The sequence below is a fragment of the Opisthocomus hoazin genome, chromosome 1 (genome assembly GCF_030867145.1).
Source record: "Opisthocomus hoazin isolate bOpiHoa1 chromosome 1, bOpiHoa1.hap1, whole genome shotgun sequence".
Classification (NCBI taxonomy): domain Eukaryota; kingdom Metazoa; phylum Chordata; class Aves; order Opisthocomiformes; family Opisthocomidae; genus Opisthocomus; species Opisthocomus hoazin.
In genome coordinates, this window is record NC_134414.1 from 32,100,387 (window position 1) to 32,114,874 (window position 14,488).

The following is a 14,488-nucleotide window of genomic DNA, read 5'->3' on the forward strand; positions in this document are numbered from 1 at the left end:
CTTGAAGCAGCAGCACGAGCCCACAGCCTTTTCCTGGTGCACATGCTGGGAAGGCAAATGGTCTGGACGGAGCGAGGTAAAGCATCTGGGGAGAGGAAAGCGGAGGCAGAGGTAAAACATACCGCTGATGATTTTATCTACCTTATAAACATGCGCTATTTATTCTCTGCTGTTTGCAACAGAAGATTAAAAGGATATTTATTGGGTTACGAAGTGTCTTTTTCACTGATGTTTTTTTCCCCTATGTTTCTAATGGCACCAAAATGATCCTGACAAGAAAGAAACATAAATACCAGATACTTTAAACGTAGTAGCTCATGGAGATGTGTCTGGACTTGTTTTCCATTTCTTGGCAAGTAACCTGGATTCCAGTGCAGCAAGCTACACTGGGCTCCCCCAGGGACTGGTCCAAAACATTGTCTCGTCCACGTAACAGCGGCTGGAGCAAGATCTGACTAATTGTTCAGAGCAACACAAGCCTCTGTCTTTGGGGACAAAATGATGGTGATATGTCAGGAGGCTGGCTCCACCAGGAGGTGTCCTCCTAAGCCCATAATCTCATAGCAGCATCACACAACCACAGACCACCTCAGCAATAGTCTTCAGGAGACAGGATTCCTGGCCTCCCACTGTGAGGAGCGTGGAACACTCTCTCCCAGTAGGAGCAAGGCAAAGGTTTGTATCTCCCCTCAAAGAGCATCAGCTGGAGAGAAATTTATGATGGCTTTATGGGCATCAGTGGTTGCCCATACATCACACACACCACCACTTTCACATGCTCAGGACTTAGCAGAGGCGCCACATGATGCCCTCAACATCCCATGCAAGCCCAATGCATCAGAGTGTGCAGTGCAGCACAGGCGCTCTCGGAGCTCCTCTGCGCCCCGGGGAGATTTCTTCCATCTCAGGTTGTAGTGTCAGCCACTAACTCACCACCCTGCACAGGGCATGTGCTCATTTATGTCACGTCTTCCAAGACTTCAGAGGCAGAATTCTCAGCAGACCACATTCACTTCACCTAAACTCCACTCAGATCCTAACTTCGGCAAACTTAATTAACAAGGTCCAAAGAAACCCATTTATGGGCTGTATCATGAGGGGCACAGACACCTAGAAGTTGCTGAACAGGAGTACAACAGAGGAGTGCAATTCTCACTTCTGGTTAAGGGCCTGCACACTGCGTTTGGTCATGGAAAAAGCTTGGTTCACCAGGAGTGATTCTCCACACAGCAGGCTACTTGCTGGGACCTAAACCCACCTGCAGGAAGCACCGAGAGTGATGCATGGCTGCGACTGTTCCTTTGCTGTCTTTAGTGTTCTTAACCACACTGTCTTCTTAAAAAAAAGGAGTTTCAGAGGCAGAACCCACTTCTTGCTTTTATGTAGCCAGGCTAAATGTGGGCAATTCAATAGCTGCTTTCTCTTGCTGACAGGATCTTTACTGAACCATCTGTGTGGTTACACAGCTCGTCCAGGAAATTCGGGTCCTGTTATCAGAATCAGCCTGAACAGGTTTGTGTGCACACCTCCTCCAGCAGTTGCTGCACCCATTTAGTGCTATTTCCTCAGCTGTGGTGTTTCTCCCACCCTGCAACGCTGTGCTCAGAGAACAGGACCACAAACAACAGCTTCTATCTGACCTTTTTTGGCTTGGTGCACTGCAGCTTGGGTCTCCCTCTCCAATTTGCCTCTCAAAATGAAGGGGCTGGAGAGATATTTCTCTCCCAGAGAATTTCAGTTTCCTCAGGAACTGTGCATTTCACATCCATGACATCATTATGAATGGTAAGGGTAACGCCAACAATTAAAAATAAATCTCGCAGCATTAAGGCATTGCCTGTAGTTCCCATCTGGAACTTCAGCTGTGGTAATAAGCGTTATCCAGGTGTCCTCATGAGGTGACTCAGAATTTTTGTTCTCCAACAAATTGGCTGGTTTCAATGACTGCAACATGCATGCGTGCAGAGTGTACGCGCACACACACACACACACACGTACACAGAGAATATGTTTTTATTATTATATAAATTTTATATAGATTTCATTATGTAATACATATTTTAAAATATACACAGTTATATTTAATATTTGTGCATTTTATATAGTATGTAATAGATATCAATACATATAAATAGTACATATGTGTGTGTTTATAGTTTTGTATTATATAATACTAATTTTTATTTACATGTAATTCCCCAAGATAAGATCACAAGAATGAAGCGTTACAAGCTGGGAAGCAGAATTCAGAGTGTATTTGCCTGGAAGAAATCACAGCAGCCAGACCCACAGCCAAAACCTGCACCTCCCACTGCCTGGAGTCAGGAAGACCAATTTGATATGCTCTGCTGGAGTCAAAAATAAGCAAACTGGTGGCATTCAGGGCTGTCTCCCAGATGGTGACTCCAGCAGCCGCAGCTCCTGGGACCAGCAGCTGCAGTCTCTGCTTCCAGCTTGAGCTTTTCAGCCCTGGTCTGCTGCAGGATGCCAGGCAGTGGCAGAACCATCCCTCCAACACACCTCGTGTTTGGAGAGCAGCAAGTACACACACTAAGAAAAAGAGGAGTTAAATGACAGAAATTCTCCAAAAGTCCGTGTTTCTGTGTCTGTTCTATTTATTTTACATCAAAATGCCACAGTAGCAGGATTTTCCCCTCCTGAGTGTCCGCAGCTGGAAAATGATAGCCATGGCAGCAGCATCTCCTTGTGCCCGACCCTGGGCTGCCGGTCCCTCGGCTCACCTCCTGCGACTACCGTGACCTGGTTTTGGTCGCACATCAGCAGAATGGCTTGGAATTGCGCCCGAACTGGGGGGAAGACAGCGGGCTCAGTCGGTGAGCATGTGCCTCTGAGGACCAGTGACGGAGATGCTGCCAGTGCCTGGGCCACCTGAGTCCTCTCTCCCCGGTCCCCAGACATTTTCAGAGAGTCTTTTTCATTTGGTGAAGGTATGAAGTTAAAAGCTAATCAGCTGCCCAGGGAATGAGGGAATTTGGCTGCTGAACAAAGAAGAGCTGTCTGCTGTCGGATGCAGCCCAAGATTTCCCACGGGGGCAACAAAGGTGCCACTTTATTCCCACACGAGAGCCCATGCACATGTCACTCCTCAGTGGCAGCTCCTGGCACCCCCGGACGCGGCTGGAGAGGCCGCCTCGATCCAGCTCAAACCAGCCCTCGCCATCCCTCTGGAGCACTCAGAGCTAACTTTCAGCCTGCTTCTTGTTAAACGCGCTGTGGCAATTACTCGTAAAATAATGCAAAAAGGAGAGCTCAAGACGCAAGGAGCATCCTGCCCGGTGAGTCACCAGCGTTGGCTGCCAACGAGTCTTTTTCGTGCTGCTGTCACACAGTGTGAGGTGAAACTGGTGCTTAAAATAGATTGGGAGGTAGGAAAACGGAGATGAACGCGTGCTTTACAGAAAAGCAGGCAGGCCAAGAAGGTGCCTGTAGACTAAAAGGCACTTGTTTGTGGTAACTGTTTCAGAAAGCCAGGTGGAATATTCAGAAAGATCTTAATTTAATGACTCAAGAACAAACAGTTCTGTCATCATCTCTAATTTGTTTCTTTTGGGTTTTTGCTTCATAATTCTCTGGAAAATGTAAATTCGTTCTCCTTTTTGCCTGGTGCCATCTCTCACATACCTGCACTTTAAAGGGAAACTGTCAGGGCCATGTTTATCTCTCAGTATAGATAATAAACTGGTCACACTGGGAGAATTTTTCTTTAAAAATAAACAAACAAAAAACCCCAAACAAACAAAAACAGAAAAAGATGCAGATCTGCTTTTTAGAATTTTCAGAAAATGGTGAAGCACTGAAAAGAAATGCGTCACAACTGATCAGGCATTTTTCAGAGTCCAGTAAAATCAGCCCTTAGGGCATCAGTGAATTATGTTATAAAAACGGGGAAAAAACATAGCCTTCAGTGCTAATACAATCATTAACAACAGAGATGTATCAAATTGGATATGGTCGGGGCTTAGATGTCTCCTCCTGTATTTCCCTTTACTGTGGTTCCTTCCCGTATTTCCTTTACTGTACTTTTTTGCTGCATGAAAGTGGTGAAAACATGACACCTTCTGTTCCTTTCAGCTATTGCACTGACCCAAGAAAACTTCTAACCTCTGGAAACCTCTGTAAGATGAGTGCAGTCTGCTCACAGACACATGCAGGCACACGCACATGCATGTAAACATACATATGAACATACCTCTTCAACCCCTCTGAACTGTCAAAATCTCTCTATTCACAGGCTTTTCTTTAGTTACTCTATTAAGGACTTCAGCTGCTATAACAAACATGCTCACTAAAGGGTTTCCAAGGAAACCAGAAATTAGGCCAGCTCCAACCACTGTCTCTGGGAAGTAAAGGGGGAGCAGGAAGGTGATACGACATCCAGTCGCCCTTTAATGACTGCGCTGGACAAAGATCCATATCTGCTTTTTTCCTTCTCATCCTCAGCAACCTCTCCTCCACATGTACACCCACATGCGTACACGTCCCTCCAGGGCTGCTCTGGGACAATCTCGCTCTGCTCCCTTCGCTGATGCAGGGATGCTGCAGAGCTTCTGCCAGGGCACCCTGGGCATCCCCACTCGCACCCTACCACAGAAATCAGTGGGATGGGGAGATCGAAACACAGCCCCAGCCTCAACTTTTGCTTTTGTGTTTTAAGACTTTTAACATGAATTTCTGTATTTCTGGTGATTCCTTTTCCCCAGCAAACCACAAGGGGCTTTTCTTATGCCTTTACCCCTCCAAAAGTTTATCCCAGGATCTCCGTCTTCTCTTTTCCCTAATAAAGCACAGCATTACGGCAAAGAACAGATGACTCCACATGGATTTTCCTACCCGCATTTCCTCTTGCCATTTAAGGATTCACTATAACTACAGACAAAATTGGACTTTCACTGAAGACTCTGCAGTGGAAGACCATGTAGGCAGGAGACATATCTGTGTTAGGAGGTAGGGAAGAAGAGTATTATATGAGTGAGGGTAGGGGGGTGTACATAGCCACAGAAAGTATGTTTGTGGGTTACCTTTGCAGGCAGATAAGGACGTGGTCAGGGTACATCTCCCAGAGCTGCAAAAAAAGAATGTCTTTTTATCTGCTTTGCAGGAGCAGTGTCTTCCTAAATTCATAGCTGCATTCTTCTGTACCTTGCACACATTATCTTGCTTTTAATATAGTTTTGGAGGGCTCTGTGTAGGGGATGCTGCCTGTCTGACTCCTTAGAGAGGGCACATTCAGATATCTGAGTTGCAGATAGGGTTATTTATTCCGTAAGAGCACTGTAAATACAATTAAGCCAGCCTTTATTTCTACTGTAACCCCCACGGCAGAAGGACTATCTGCAGACTGTAAAGATGAGTAAGTAATAAGGGTAAAACAAATATCCTTAGAAAGCGTAATTTTTCTCTGTGTTCTTTTAACCTCGGAGACGTGTTATGACAGAGGAGACAAAGACCTTCTCTGCCTATTCCTGTGTGCCAGAAAGGTGTTAGCATTCCTAAACAGCTGCCCTTATATCATGATACCTCAAGGAGCTTTAATTCCTGTTAGAAGTGAAGCTAGCCCTCTGCCTACCATGAAATATGGTGAGCTTAAAAATGACTTAAAGTAATTTTTCCCCCTCCCTTCTAGTCGTAAGTGGAATTCAGCTAGAACAGAGAATAGGGGCCCCATGTTTTCAAGGCATCTGTTTTCCCAGATAAGCTCTTGCCTCGCAGGGAGTGGGGAGAGAAGAGTGTGTTGCAGTAAATCAGAAGGTCCATAAGGCATGGAGTGGGGTCAGGCTTCGGACTGCAGTAATGACTTCAGAAGGGATACAAATGAGATAAGCCCTGCTCTTGGCAGTAAACTGTGTTGGTCAGCACAAAACACTTAATCTTGCCTTCCTGGGCCTAATGCCACGAGGCTGATGTAGCTGGGTAGAGCAAGGTGTTCATGACTAGATCTGAACTGTTCTGCCAACTGGCAATGCACAGGCTTCACGAAAACTTGTCCTTAAAATAAGGCTTGAACAGCACTGCTTTTGATGGTGCATTTGTTTGCAAAATGATAGACTGGGCAGTAGGTTAAAAATCTGCATAGGAACCTGGACTTGTACCTAGACAAGTTGGTTTTGGAGACAGTTGAGTAAAGGCTGTGATGTCAAGAGGTGAGCGGCTCTCGTACCCCAAAGCGAACCCCACCAGACCATAAGGCGTGTTTGAATCTGAACTCCCAGTGGGCCGTCTGGGATGTCGGGGGTGGGGGCGGTAGGTATTATTCCTTTTTTTCCTCTTCTTTTTTTACGTGCAAGTGTTTAAGGACTCCTTAGAGCAGACCAGGATAGGTCCCTCAGCTAGGATAACCCAAATTGCTTTTTAAAACCCGCTAGCCCTATTGACTGTCACAAAGCTCAGGCAGGCAGCTGATGTACAAGCAGCCTGTGCTACGGTGAGCCACCCCTGCGCTGACTCCCTGCCACTCTTAGCACCTGTGTTGGGAAGTAGCAGGGGGCCTCGGAAAGCCGGAGTGGCGATTTCACAGTTCTTCCTGAAAGCTTGTTTCCGTGGTGGACAGCACAGCTGCCCTCCGGATGGCACCGGGACGTGGTATGCACAGCGCTGCCGGACGCGTGCACGTTTCCCTTCAGCATCCCCAACTCTGTCCCATCACCAGGCTAAGTGGTGCTTTGCAAACAGACACGGCAAGATGCTGGAAGCACAAAGATGGGTAGAAATCACAGGTGTGAAAGCTGTCACTGCAGACACAGAATGCTCTTGTGGATAATGTCTTCCAAGGGGGATGTGATCTTTTATGCTCATGCAGTGGTGTGTTACTGAGATGGGGATATTCTTCAGAGTACTTTGGGTTCCTTCCCATACAAGCTACTGTTTCTGAATAATCCCATAGAGGATAATCACAGATATGGAATACACCTTTCCTAATCCTACAATAGAGGGGAAAACAGGGGGTTTTTTCATATCATAGATTCATAGGTTGGAAAAGAGACCTCTAAGATCAAGTCCAACCATCCACCCAACACCACCATGCCTACTAAACCATATGCTGAAGTGCCACATCTACACGTTTTTTGAACACCTCCAGGGATGGTGACTCCACCACTTCCCTGGGCAGCCTGTTCCACTGCCTGATCACTCTTTCAGTAAAGAAATTTTTCCTAATATCCAATCTAAACCTCCCCTGAAGCAACTGGAAGCCATTGCCTCTCGTCCTGTTGCTAGTTACCTGGGAGAAGAGACCAACACCTGCCTGACTACAACCTCCTTTTTTCCCAAACTGTGTTGTTCCAAAGCTTGCTTCATGCCACTTCAAGCCACAGCAACAGCAGTATATAGATGCTGGGAGATTTAGCAGGTTTTAGCTGCAAGACTCTGTATCTTAACATATATTTATATTCCACACGTGACCTAGGTCAGAGGCATTGACACTGACACAGTGAGTCAACACTTTCTGGTATCACAGTCGACAATGCATGAGGCAAACCTATGGCAGATATTTATAGAGTAATGTACAAGTAAATGCTGTTGATACTCTTCTCCACAGAAACTGAAGCTGTGATTTCTGTCTAAGCGTATGCCTGCAGTGTACTTACTGAAGCCAATATGCTTCAACGAAGTCACCAAAGAAAGGGGAGGTATTTGGAAATTTAGCGTTCCATTAAATTACATCGTAATTCTTAATGATCTCTGATGACTGTTGATGTATTACTTCTCACTGCTCAGGCACAAATGTAAAAGCCTGTAAAACGGCATCCAGCCCCAAATTTAGAGAAGAAACTGCTGCTGGTGGCAGCAGGTAATAAAGGAAAGCCTGTAAGGCAGAGCATAACAGTCCAGAACTGAGATGCTTGGTAGGGGTCAGCCAAAGCACCCCCATGCTGTGTATAACCTTCAGGAGGAGCCTGCCTTGCAGTTTGGATGGCAGAGGACAGAGGACTCAAGGTGCAGAACTAGACGGTGTCCAAGCCCAGGAACAGCGTGAGTAGGAGTGAAGTTAGGTCTCACACCTGAGTTTCTGTCTGAAGTTTACTGTGCCACAGGCACCAGCTCTTTCACACCTGCCATTTATTTCACCCACCCCACCAAGCCAGAGGCAGACACAAACAGTCACCCATAAAACATGCAGGAAAATGAAAGCTAAGAGAGATGCCCAGACATGGATGGCACCAGCTGCTAAAATTCTCTGCCCCACCACCCCAACGAGGTACAGCTCCAGCCTGGCTTCTGCAGCGGGGTTGCAGGCTGGGCTGCTGTCAGAGATGGCGGCAGGGTCATGGCTGGGACCACTAGCTGAACCAGAACACTGCAGAGGTGTTTTTAAACCACATCCTGATATAACTGAAATTTCTTCTTCCTCCTTCAGTCAAAGCTGAGCATGAATGGCCTGAAGACATAACCCACATCATAAAAACACATAACAGGACATGTGCTAACATATTAGCAAGAACAGATCCCTGCTCCTTCTGAGACATGTTGAGTAAATAAATGAAAACATCCTTTGTGTTCACATATTGTTATAGCCCCACCTTTTGTCTGAGGTACAGTGTTTAACAACATCATCTGGGCAGGGTGTGTCTGACCCAAGTACCATCAGCAGGGTTTAGGGGACACCCAGCCAGTCCCCTTCTGAAGGCATCAATGTTCTCCTCAGCACCTAAGCCGCTGAGAGGGCAGCTGAGTTGTCTGCTTTTGTATCACTTCGCTGGGAGTAGTTCTCTGCAAAACTGGTTTAGTGAGAGGAAAGGTTCCTGCTACGACCGCCGTGTCCAGGCCGGGTATGGTACCTGTCCCTGACAGCACAGAGAGGCACACCGTTCATCCAAATAGCAGCCTAAAAAGCTGATGGCCACAGAGGTTTGAGCATCATGGCTAAATTTCTGCATAAAGAAGAGATCAGCCTACATTACCTGAAAAACTGTCCCATGAGCTGCTACAAAAGCCATCCAGATTTTACTCCATTATAACAGGACAGCAGATGCTCTGCCTGTCCCCTGGGGAGGTGTTGCAGCTCCTGACACTGAAATGTGGTGTGGCTGAGGAGCTTCTCCTTTACAACCAAAACGAAACTCTCCTCACGCTCATATCCTCTCTCCTTTCTCCCTTTCTCTTTGAATTTCATCCCTGAACATTAAAGCCTAGTGATCAAAAAAAGTAGAACATCTAATCTGCCAGCGGAGCTGACCTAACCTTGTTTGAGTGCGATGGAGGTCGGAGCAGAGCCTTCTCCCAGGCTTGGGAGAGCAGAAGCCTTCTTGTGTTTCTCTGAGTTACTGGCTGAACTGAACGTTTTAGCTTTAATTTGCAGATCAGAACAAGGAAAGAAAGCTGCCAGGGGCAGATAGGCTCAGGTCTAGCTGCGGTTGTATGTGGGATGTGACTTTTTTCTCATTTTGTTTCTGAAATATTTTTTAGTATGATAATTACGCAATCATCTGAAACATTAGAGTATCTCCATTTAACAGCAAGTCAGGAAATTCAAGGAATGAGGGTCAATAATATTTAAAAATTACTTCTCAAAATTCTGCCTGTATAAAAGGCTGGATTTCCTTGATTTCATTATATGCTCCCAAACCCACAGAAGTGGATGTATAACCTTTATAATTTGCTAGCTAAAATTTTAGCTTTTGCACTGATACTGTCAAGATGCTTTTTGCTTTTTTAACTTACTCTTATCTTTTGCTCCCATGAAAAGGAGAAGCAAAGAATCCCCTTAAAAGGCAATTGCTTCAATTGGAGTCTAGAAGAATGGAGACTGTGAGGAAGATCAAAATACTTGACATATGTTAATTTTGTAGGTAGTGTGTATTTGTTACAGGTGCTGGTGAGGAAAACGACCTTGTATTTGATTTTTATAATGAAAATGAAAGCAAAGAAAAAACCCATAAGTGATGGATTTGAGACTGAGATTCCAGAGGGAGTGTCAGGCTGTTCAGGTGCACTGGCAGTACCGCAGATGCCCTGCGTGATCTGGGCTAAGTCAGTTTCTTCCTCATTCCCAGCAGTTCTTTGCCTTCTCCTGGGATGAAAGAGCCACCTGCATGCTTAGGCATCTCCTCCTCTCCTGACCATGACCTATTCAATGGCTTTTTCTCTCAGCAAGGCTCTGGTGGGTATATTTATTAAATTTGAACTACATTTCTTAAAGGTGCCAAAAGCTCTGAGGTCCTGAAAAAGGTAGTTGACTAAAAAACCCAATATGCATTATTAGAGTGTAATATTAAGTGAGTAATATAATGAAATTAATGCTTGACCTAAAAAATCCCAGAGTGTCTTATATAGATCTCTTTGCAATGTATTAAACTCCTAGAAGCAGTGCTGGTTTTGCACATTTTTCACAAATACTAAATTCTTTTTTTTTTCTTTTTTGTTTTCGACACAAAATAACAGAATTGAGCCTACCCATTAGGAAAATGAGGGAGGAACCCATGAGAAAAACCTAAGGCTGTTCACTTAATCCCCCCAAAATCCAGGCTCCCCAGTGAGAACAGAAGAGCCCTTGGATATATTAATTTTCTTCTTTTAAATAGAAATTTTAATATATTTTTTTAGCAGATACACTTAGGAGGGCTAAATGTAGAACACATAAAGCAAATATAGACAAAAAGGACAATTTTTCATGGCAAAAGCAACTAAGCCTAGATTAACTTTTTAAATCATGACCTAGTTTATGGTAAAGAAAAGAGTATAGTCTCAATTTACATTTTCCATTTACATTGATGCTAAGGGGAAATTAGCCTGCTGTTAAGAGGAACTTTTCAAGTTAGACCTACACTTCATGGTCTGCTGCTGAAAAAGGATTTTAAAATCTAATTTTCTGAAATGTCAGAAGTGAAATATGCCTTTTGTGTTTGTCACAATTCCCTGTAACTCAGCAGAGGATATCACGTCTGTGCTTATTTGTAAAATGTGCTTTGTGAAGCTGTCTTTTGTACCCTCTGCCAGGCAGAGGTGAAAGAGTGCAGGAGGAAAGTGAAACAAGAGTTTGGTCTTGTTAGCATTTAGACAGATTAAGGGGACAAAGGCTTTTGGAAGAACTTCAAGCCAAAGAAGAAAAACTACTGCTGGTGCTCAAAGCACTGTGAAAACCTACAAAGTTCAAATGAAGTTACTGAAAGGAGAGATAGCATATATTCAAAATAAAATAGGTCTGTCTCCCTGAGTTCAGGGTTCCTCCTTACACATACATCAATGCCAGACTGTGCTTTCCACAGGCTGCACTGGACTGTGGGTCAACAGCAGGATCAATAGCATACCTGGTGAAAAGTGGCTGATGAGTAAATAGGAAAGGACTTTGCCTTTGGAAAAAAGACAGGCACATAAGTTATTTTAGGGCGAGTTTTCTGTGTTCTCTCTTTCAGGCACGTGCTGGAGACCTTCAACTAAAACAACTGTCTTCTTTTTTCTTTTCTTTTCTTTTCTTTTCTTTTCTTTTCTTTTCTTTTCTTTTCTTTTCTTTTCTTTTCTTTTCTTTTCTTTTCTTTTCTTTTCTTTTCTTTTCTTTTCTTTTCTTTTCTTTTCTTTTCTTTGTTAGATTTTAATATGGCTTTGGACTGGACTATTTTGCATTATACTTGATATCACAATCCCAGCCAATCTGAAGAATCTGTGATACCAGAAAACTGGTGCAACATTCATTTTATACAAACCCAGAGACAGACAAATAAAGCATAAAAATTATAAGTTTAATTATATAAATGGTTATATCTACATTTGCTCTTTTGTGTTTGCAAGAGAGAGTGAGAAAATCCCTATTTATTTCTAGTTACTGGTTTATATTTTGGAGAAAAAAAGGCTTTTATTATTATGAGTCTGAACACCTCCTCAAGTTCAAGCATAAAGTGCTTATGCAACATATAGCTATGGATAGCTGTTATGTACACACACACGTATATATTCATACTTCACAAGGAAGCAAAAGTGCAAATCCAACTAAAAAGAAGTGAAAGCAAAAAACGGTTTTTGCAAGGTCCCCTTTAAAAAGCGATCCATGAAAATGTCTTACTGTGAGTTCACGCGTGGCTATTTGTATAGCTGTACAAACAGACCTCGGTCGCCCGCCAAACAAGGCAGCCCGGACAATGGAAAGCCCCCCTCCTCCCCTCTGATAAAGACTGGCACAACAGTGAGGTTTTGGTGTGACCGCGTAGCACAGAGCTGCCTTTCCTCTGGCTTCCGGAGTAGCAAATCAATGCTGGTTGTGGTGCAGACTTCTGCAAATTGTTGGCTTTTCAGCTAGGAGAGCTCCTTACATGTTTCTCAAGAAAAGGACATTGAGCATGTGGATGTTGATTGATTTTCCTTATTTTTTTATTTGTCTGGAAAAGAAAAAAAAAAGACCCACTCATACTCATTTCTTGCTCTGTTTTAGTGACTCAGGTCGCTCAGTGGTTGCATCAGCATTGACCTTGGATGGCAGCCACAGAAGACCTAGCAGTGGAACTCTGTCAGAAAATGGCACGCTCCACAACCACTGCTGCTCTTAATTAACTTCCCCCGTTCTCTTCTCTTTGTTCATGCAAGTGTAAGCAGTCCTTATTTTACCAGCAGCAAGTTTAAGTCTCTTTTGCTCTCCAGGGAGAGCATGAGCCCTGTTCCCAAGAAAACTTCTTCTTCCACATAATCTTTGTCTTCACCCTAAGAACACACCAGCTTTGTGGTGGAAGTCTCTGCCCTTCCTCACCACCTAGCTTATATTTCAGATGCCAGAGACCCTGAGGAAAATCATGTGATTTTGGCATAGAAATAACTGCAGAAGGAATGAGAGGGTGAGGAGGGAGGGCAGAACAAAAATAACTTTGGTCTTAACAGTTCCCGTTCCTGATCTCCTGTAAACATCTCCCAGATATCATGGATTTGGACCCTGTGGATCCACAGGTACCTTATTCCTGACTGACAGCTGAAGTGAGAGTAGAAGCCAGAAGAGGAAGGGTCAAGGCAACAGTCTCTTGGAGAAAAACTATGCCTGGAGCAGGCAAAACCTAGGTTTTGCCAATGTGAGCTTAAAGCCAGAAACATTCTTGTTGCTACTGCTGCTGGTACTTTCTGTGACCGTCCATGGACAGAACGTACTTGCCATCCACCTGTTATTGTCGCAGAGGGACCTACCACACTGGTGCCACACTCAATGTAAAATAGTGAACTAGTTTGCTGACCTGTTACACCTTCTCTTCCCCTACCTCCTCGTCTCAAAGCAGCTCTTTCTGCAGCTGCTCGTGTCTGAAGAGCAAGGCAAGGGAAGTCTCTGAGGCAAGGGATATGGTGAGATGGAGATCCCTTCACCCTCACAGTGCAACACGACTGTGGGCAGTGAGAACCTTGCTGTGAGTGTGAATTCACCTTACAAATAATGGAGTGCCAGTTTAAGGCATCCATTGCTAATAATTAAAGACACAGACTTTAATGTGGTATATTAAAGGGCAGTTTATCCTCAGAACCTGTGGGCAGACATGTGGTTATTTCTGGAATTTGACCTGCCTGTAAATCAGATGGGCATTTTTCCATTCTCAGGAGTCAACAAAATTATGTTTGGGAGACAACGATCCAGTAAAGGCTTGCAAAAATGAGACCTGGTGAGAATTTCAGTTTGATCTTTCATTTGCCTTGAATCCAAACTGGTTTCTGCACAAAGAGTTATTCCTCAGATATTTCCCCCTCCCCCGCTTTTGAGTGTCCTGCCTTTTAAGACATTGCATGTCTTTCCTGCAGCCTGGAATGCCTTCAGCTAATGAGTCACCTTACATGCTTGCACTGAGATGAGATTATTTGCCCTCTGTAAAAGCCCTCTGTCTTGACCATTGGGCTGAGTATCTCAGAGACATCCATTTTATTTCCACTGAAGTTAAAGCAGATGAAAGCCTTCAAGCACTACAGACTGGGACTGTGTTGTACAGGCAGACTTCCAGGGCAGTTCCTTTGGTGCTGTCTAAACCAGAAGTAGATTTCCCTCACTTTTGCCGGGCCACAGAGACGCCTGGGGTTAAGTGATGGCATAGAGAAGGGACCTGTCTCTTGCATTCATCCCCCTTTAGAGGTGCTTTACAGCCACTCTTTTAGCTGTGGTGTCTTGTTTACTTTTGGGATTGCCTTTGCAGTATTTCTGAAAACTTCTCTCTGAGCATGGCTTATAGTTGCTATCATGTGAAAATATTGAAACTGGGAAGAAAATGAATGAATAATCAAATGTAAAATTGTGGCTTGGACCAGAACATCTCTCCCCAGGCTATTAATCTATTAATCACTAGCCTGTCCATCATTATTGGTTGCATGGTTTTGCAAGTTATTAATAAATAACCAGGATAGGTAACGTTCTTTGCTGCAGTGTGCCATCAGCCCATTTCTTAACACCTGCACCTCAAGGGCAGATTGACTGGTATTTCTCTTTTGCAGGTGTAAGTTTTCCAATGGAAAGGCTGGTGTTTTTGATGAGCTTTTTTTCACTGTTTTCCAATACACAGCAAGCACCATCGTAAGTACATTT

The 14,488-nt window shown here is 44.2% G+C and overlaps 1 protein-coding gene across 2 annotated transcripts in view; it reads left to right on the forward strand.

The window, feature by feature from the left end:
- The first annotated feature begins 3,143 nt into the window (after positions 1-3,143).
- Positions 3,144-14,488, forward strand: part of LOC104336897 (complement C4-A) — a 60,717-nt gene continuing 49,372 nt past the window's right edge. Inside the window, exons 1-2 of one of the 2 annotated variants that reach the window (XM_075420824.1) lie at positions 3,144-3,296; positions 14,398-14,476. In XM_075420824.1, the coding sequence (XP_075276939.1) occupies positions 14,412-14,476 (65 nt within the window). In that variant the 5' untranslated portion in view covers positions 3,144-3,296; positions 14,398-14,411. Of the gene's footprint in view, positions 3,297-14,342; positions 14,477-14,488 lie in introns of those variants that run through there. The other variant, XM_009942765.2, reaches the window with a different exon arrangement.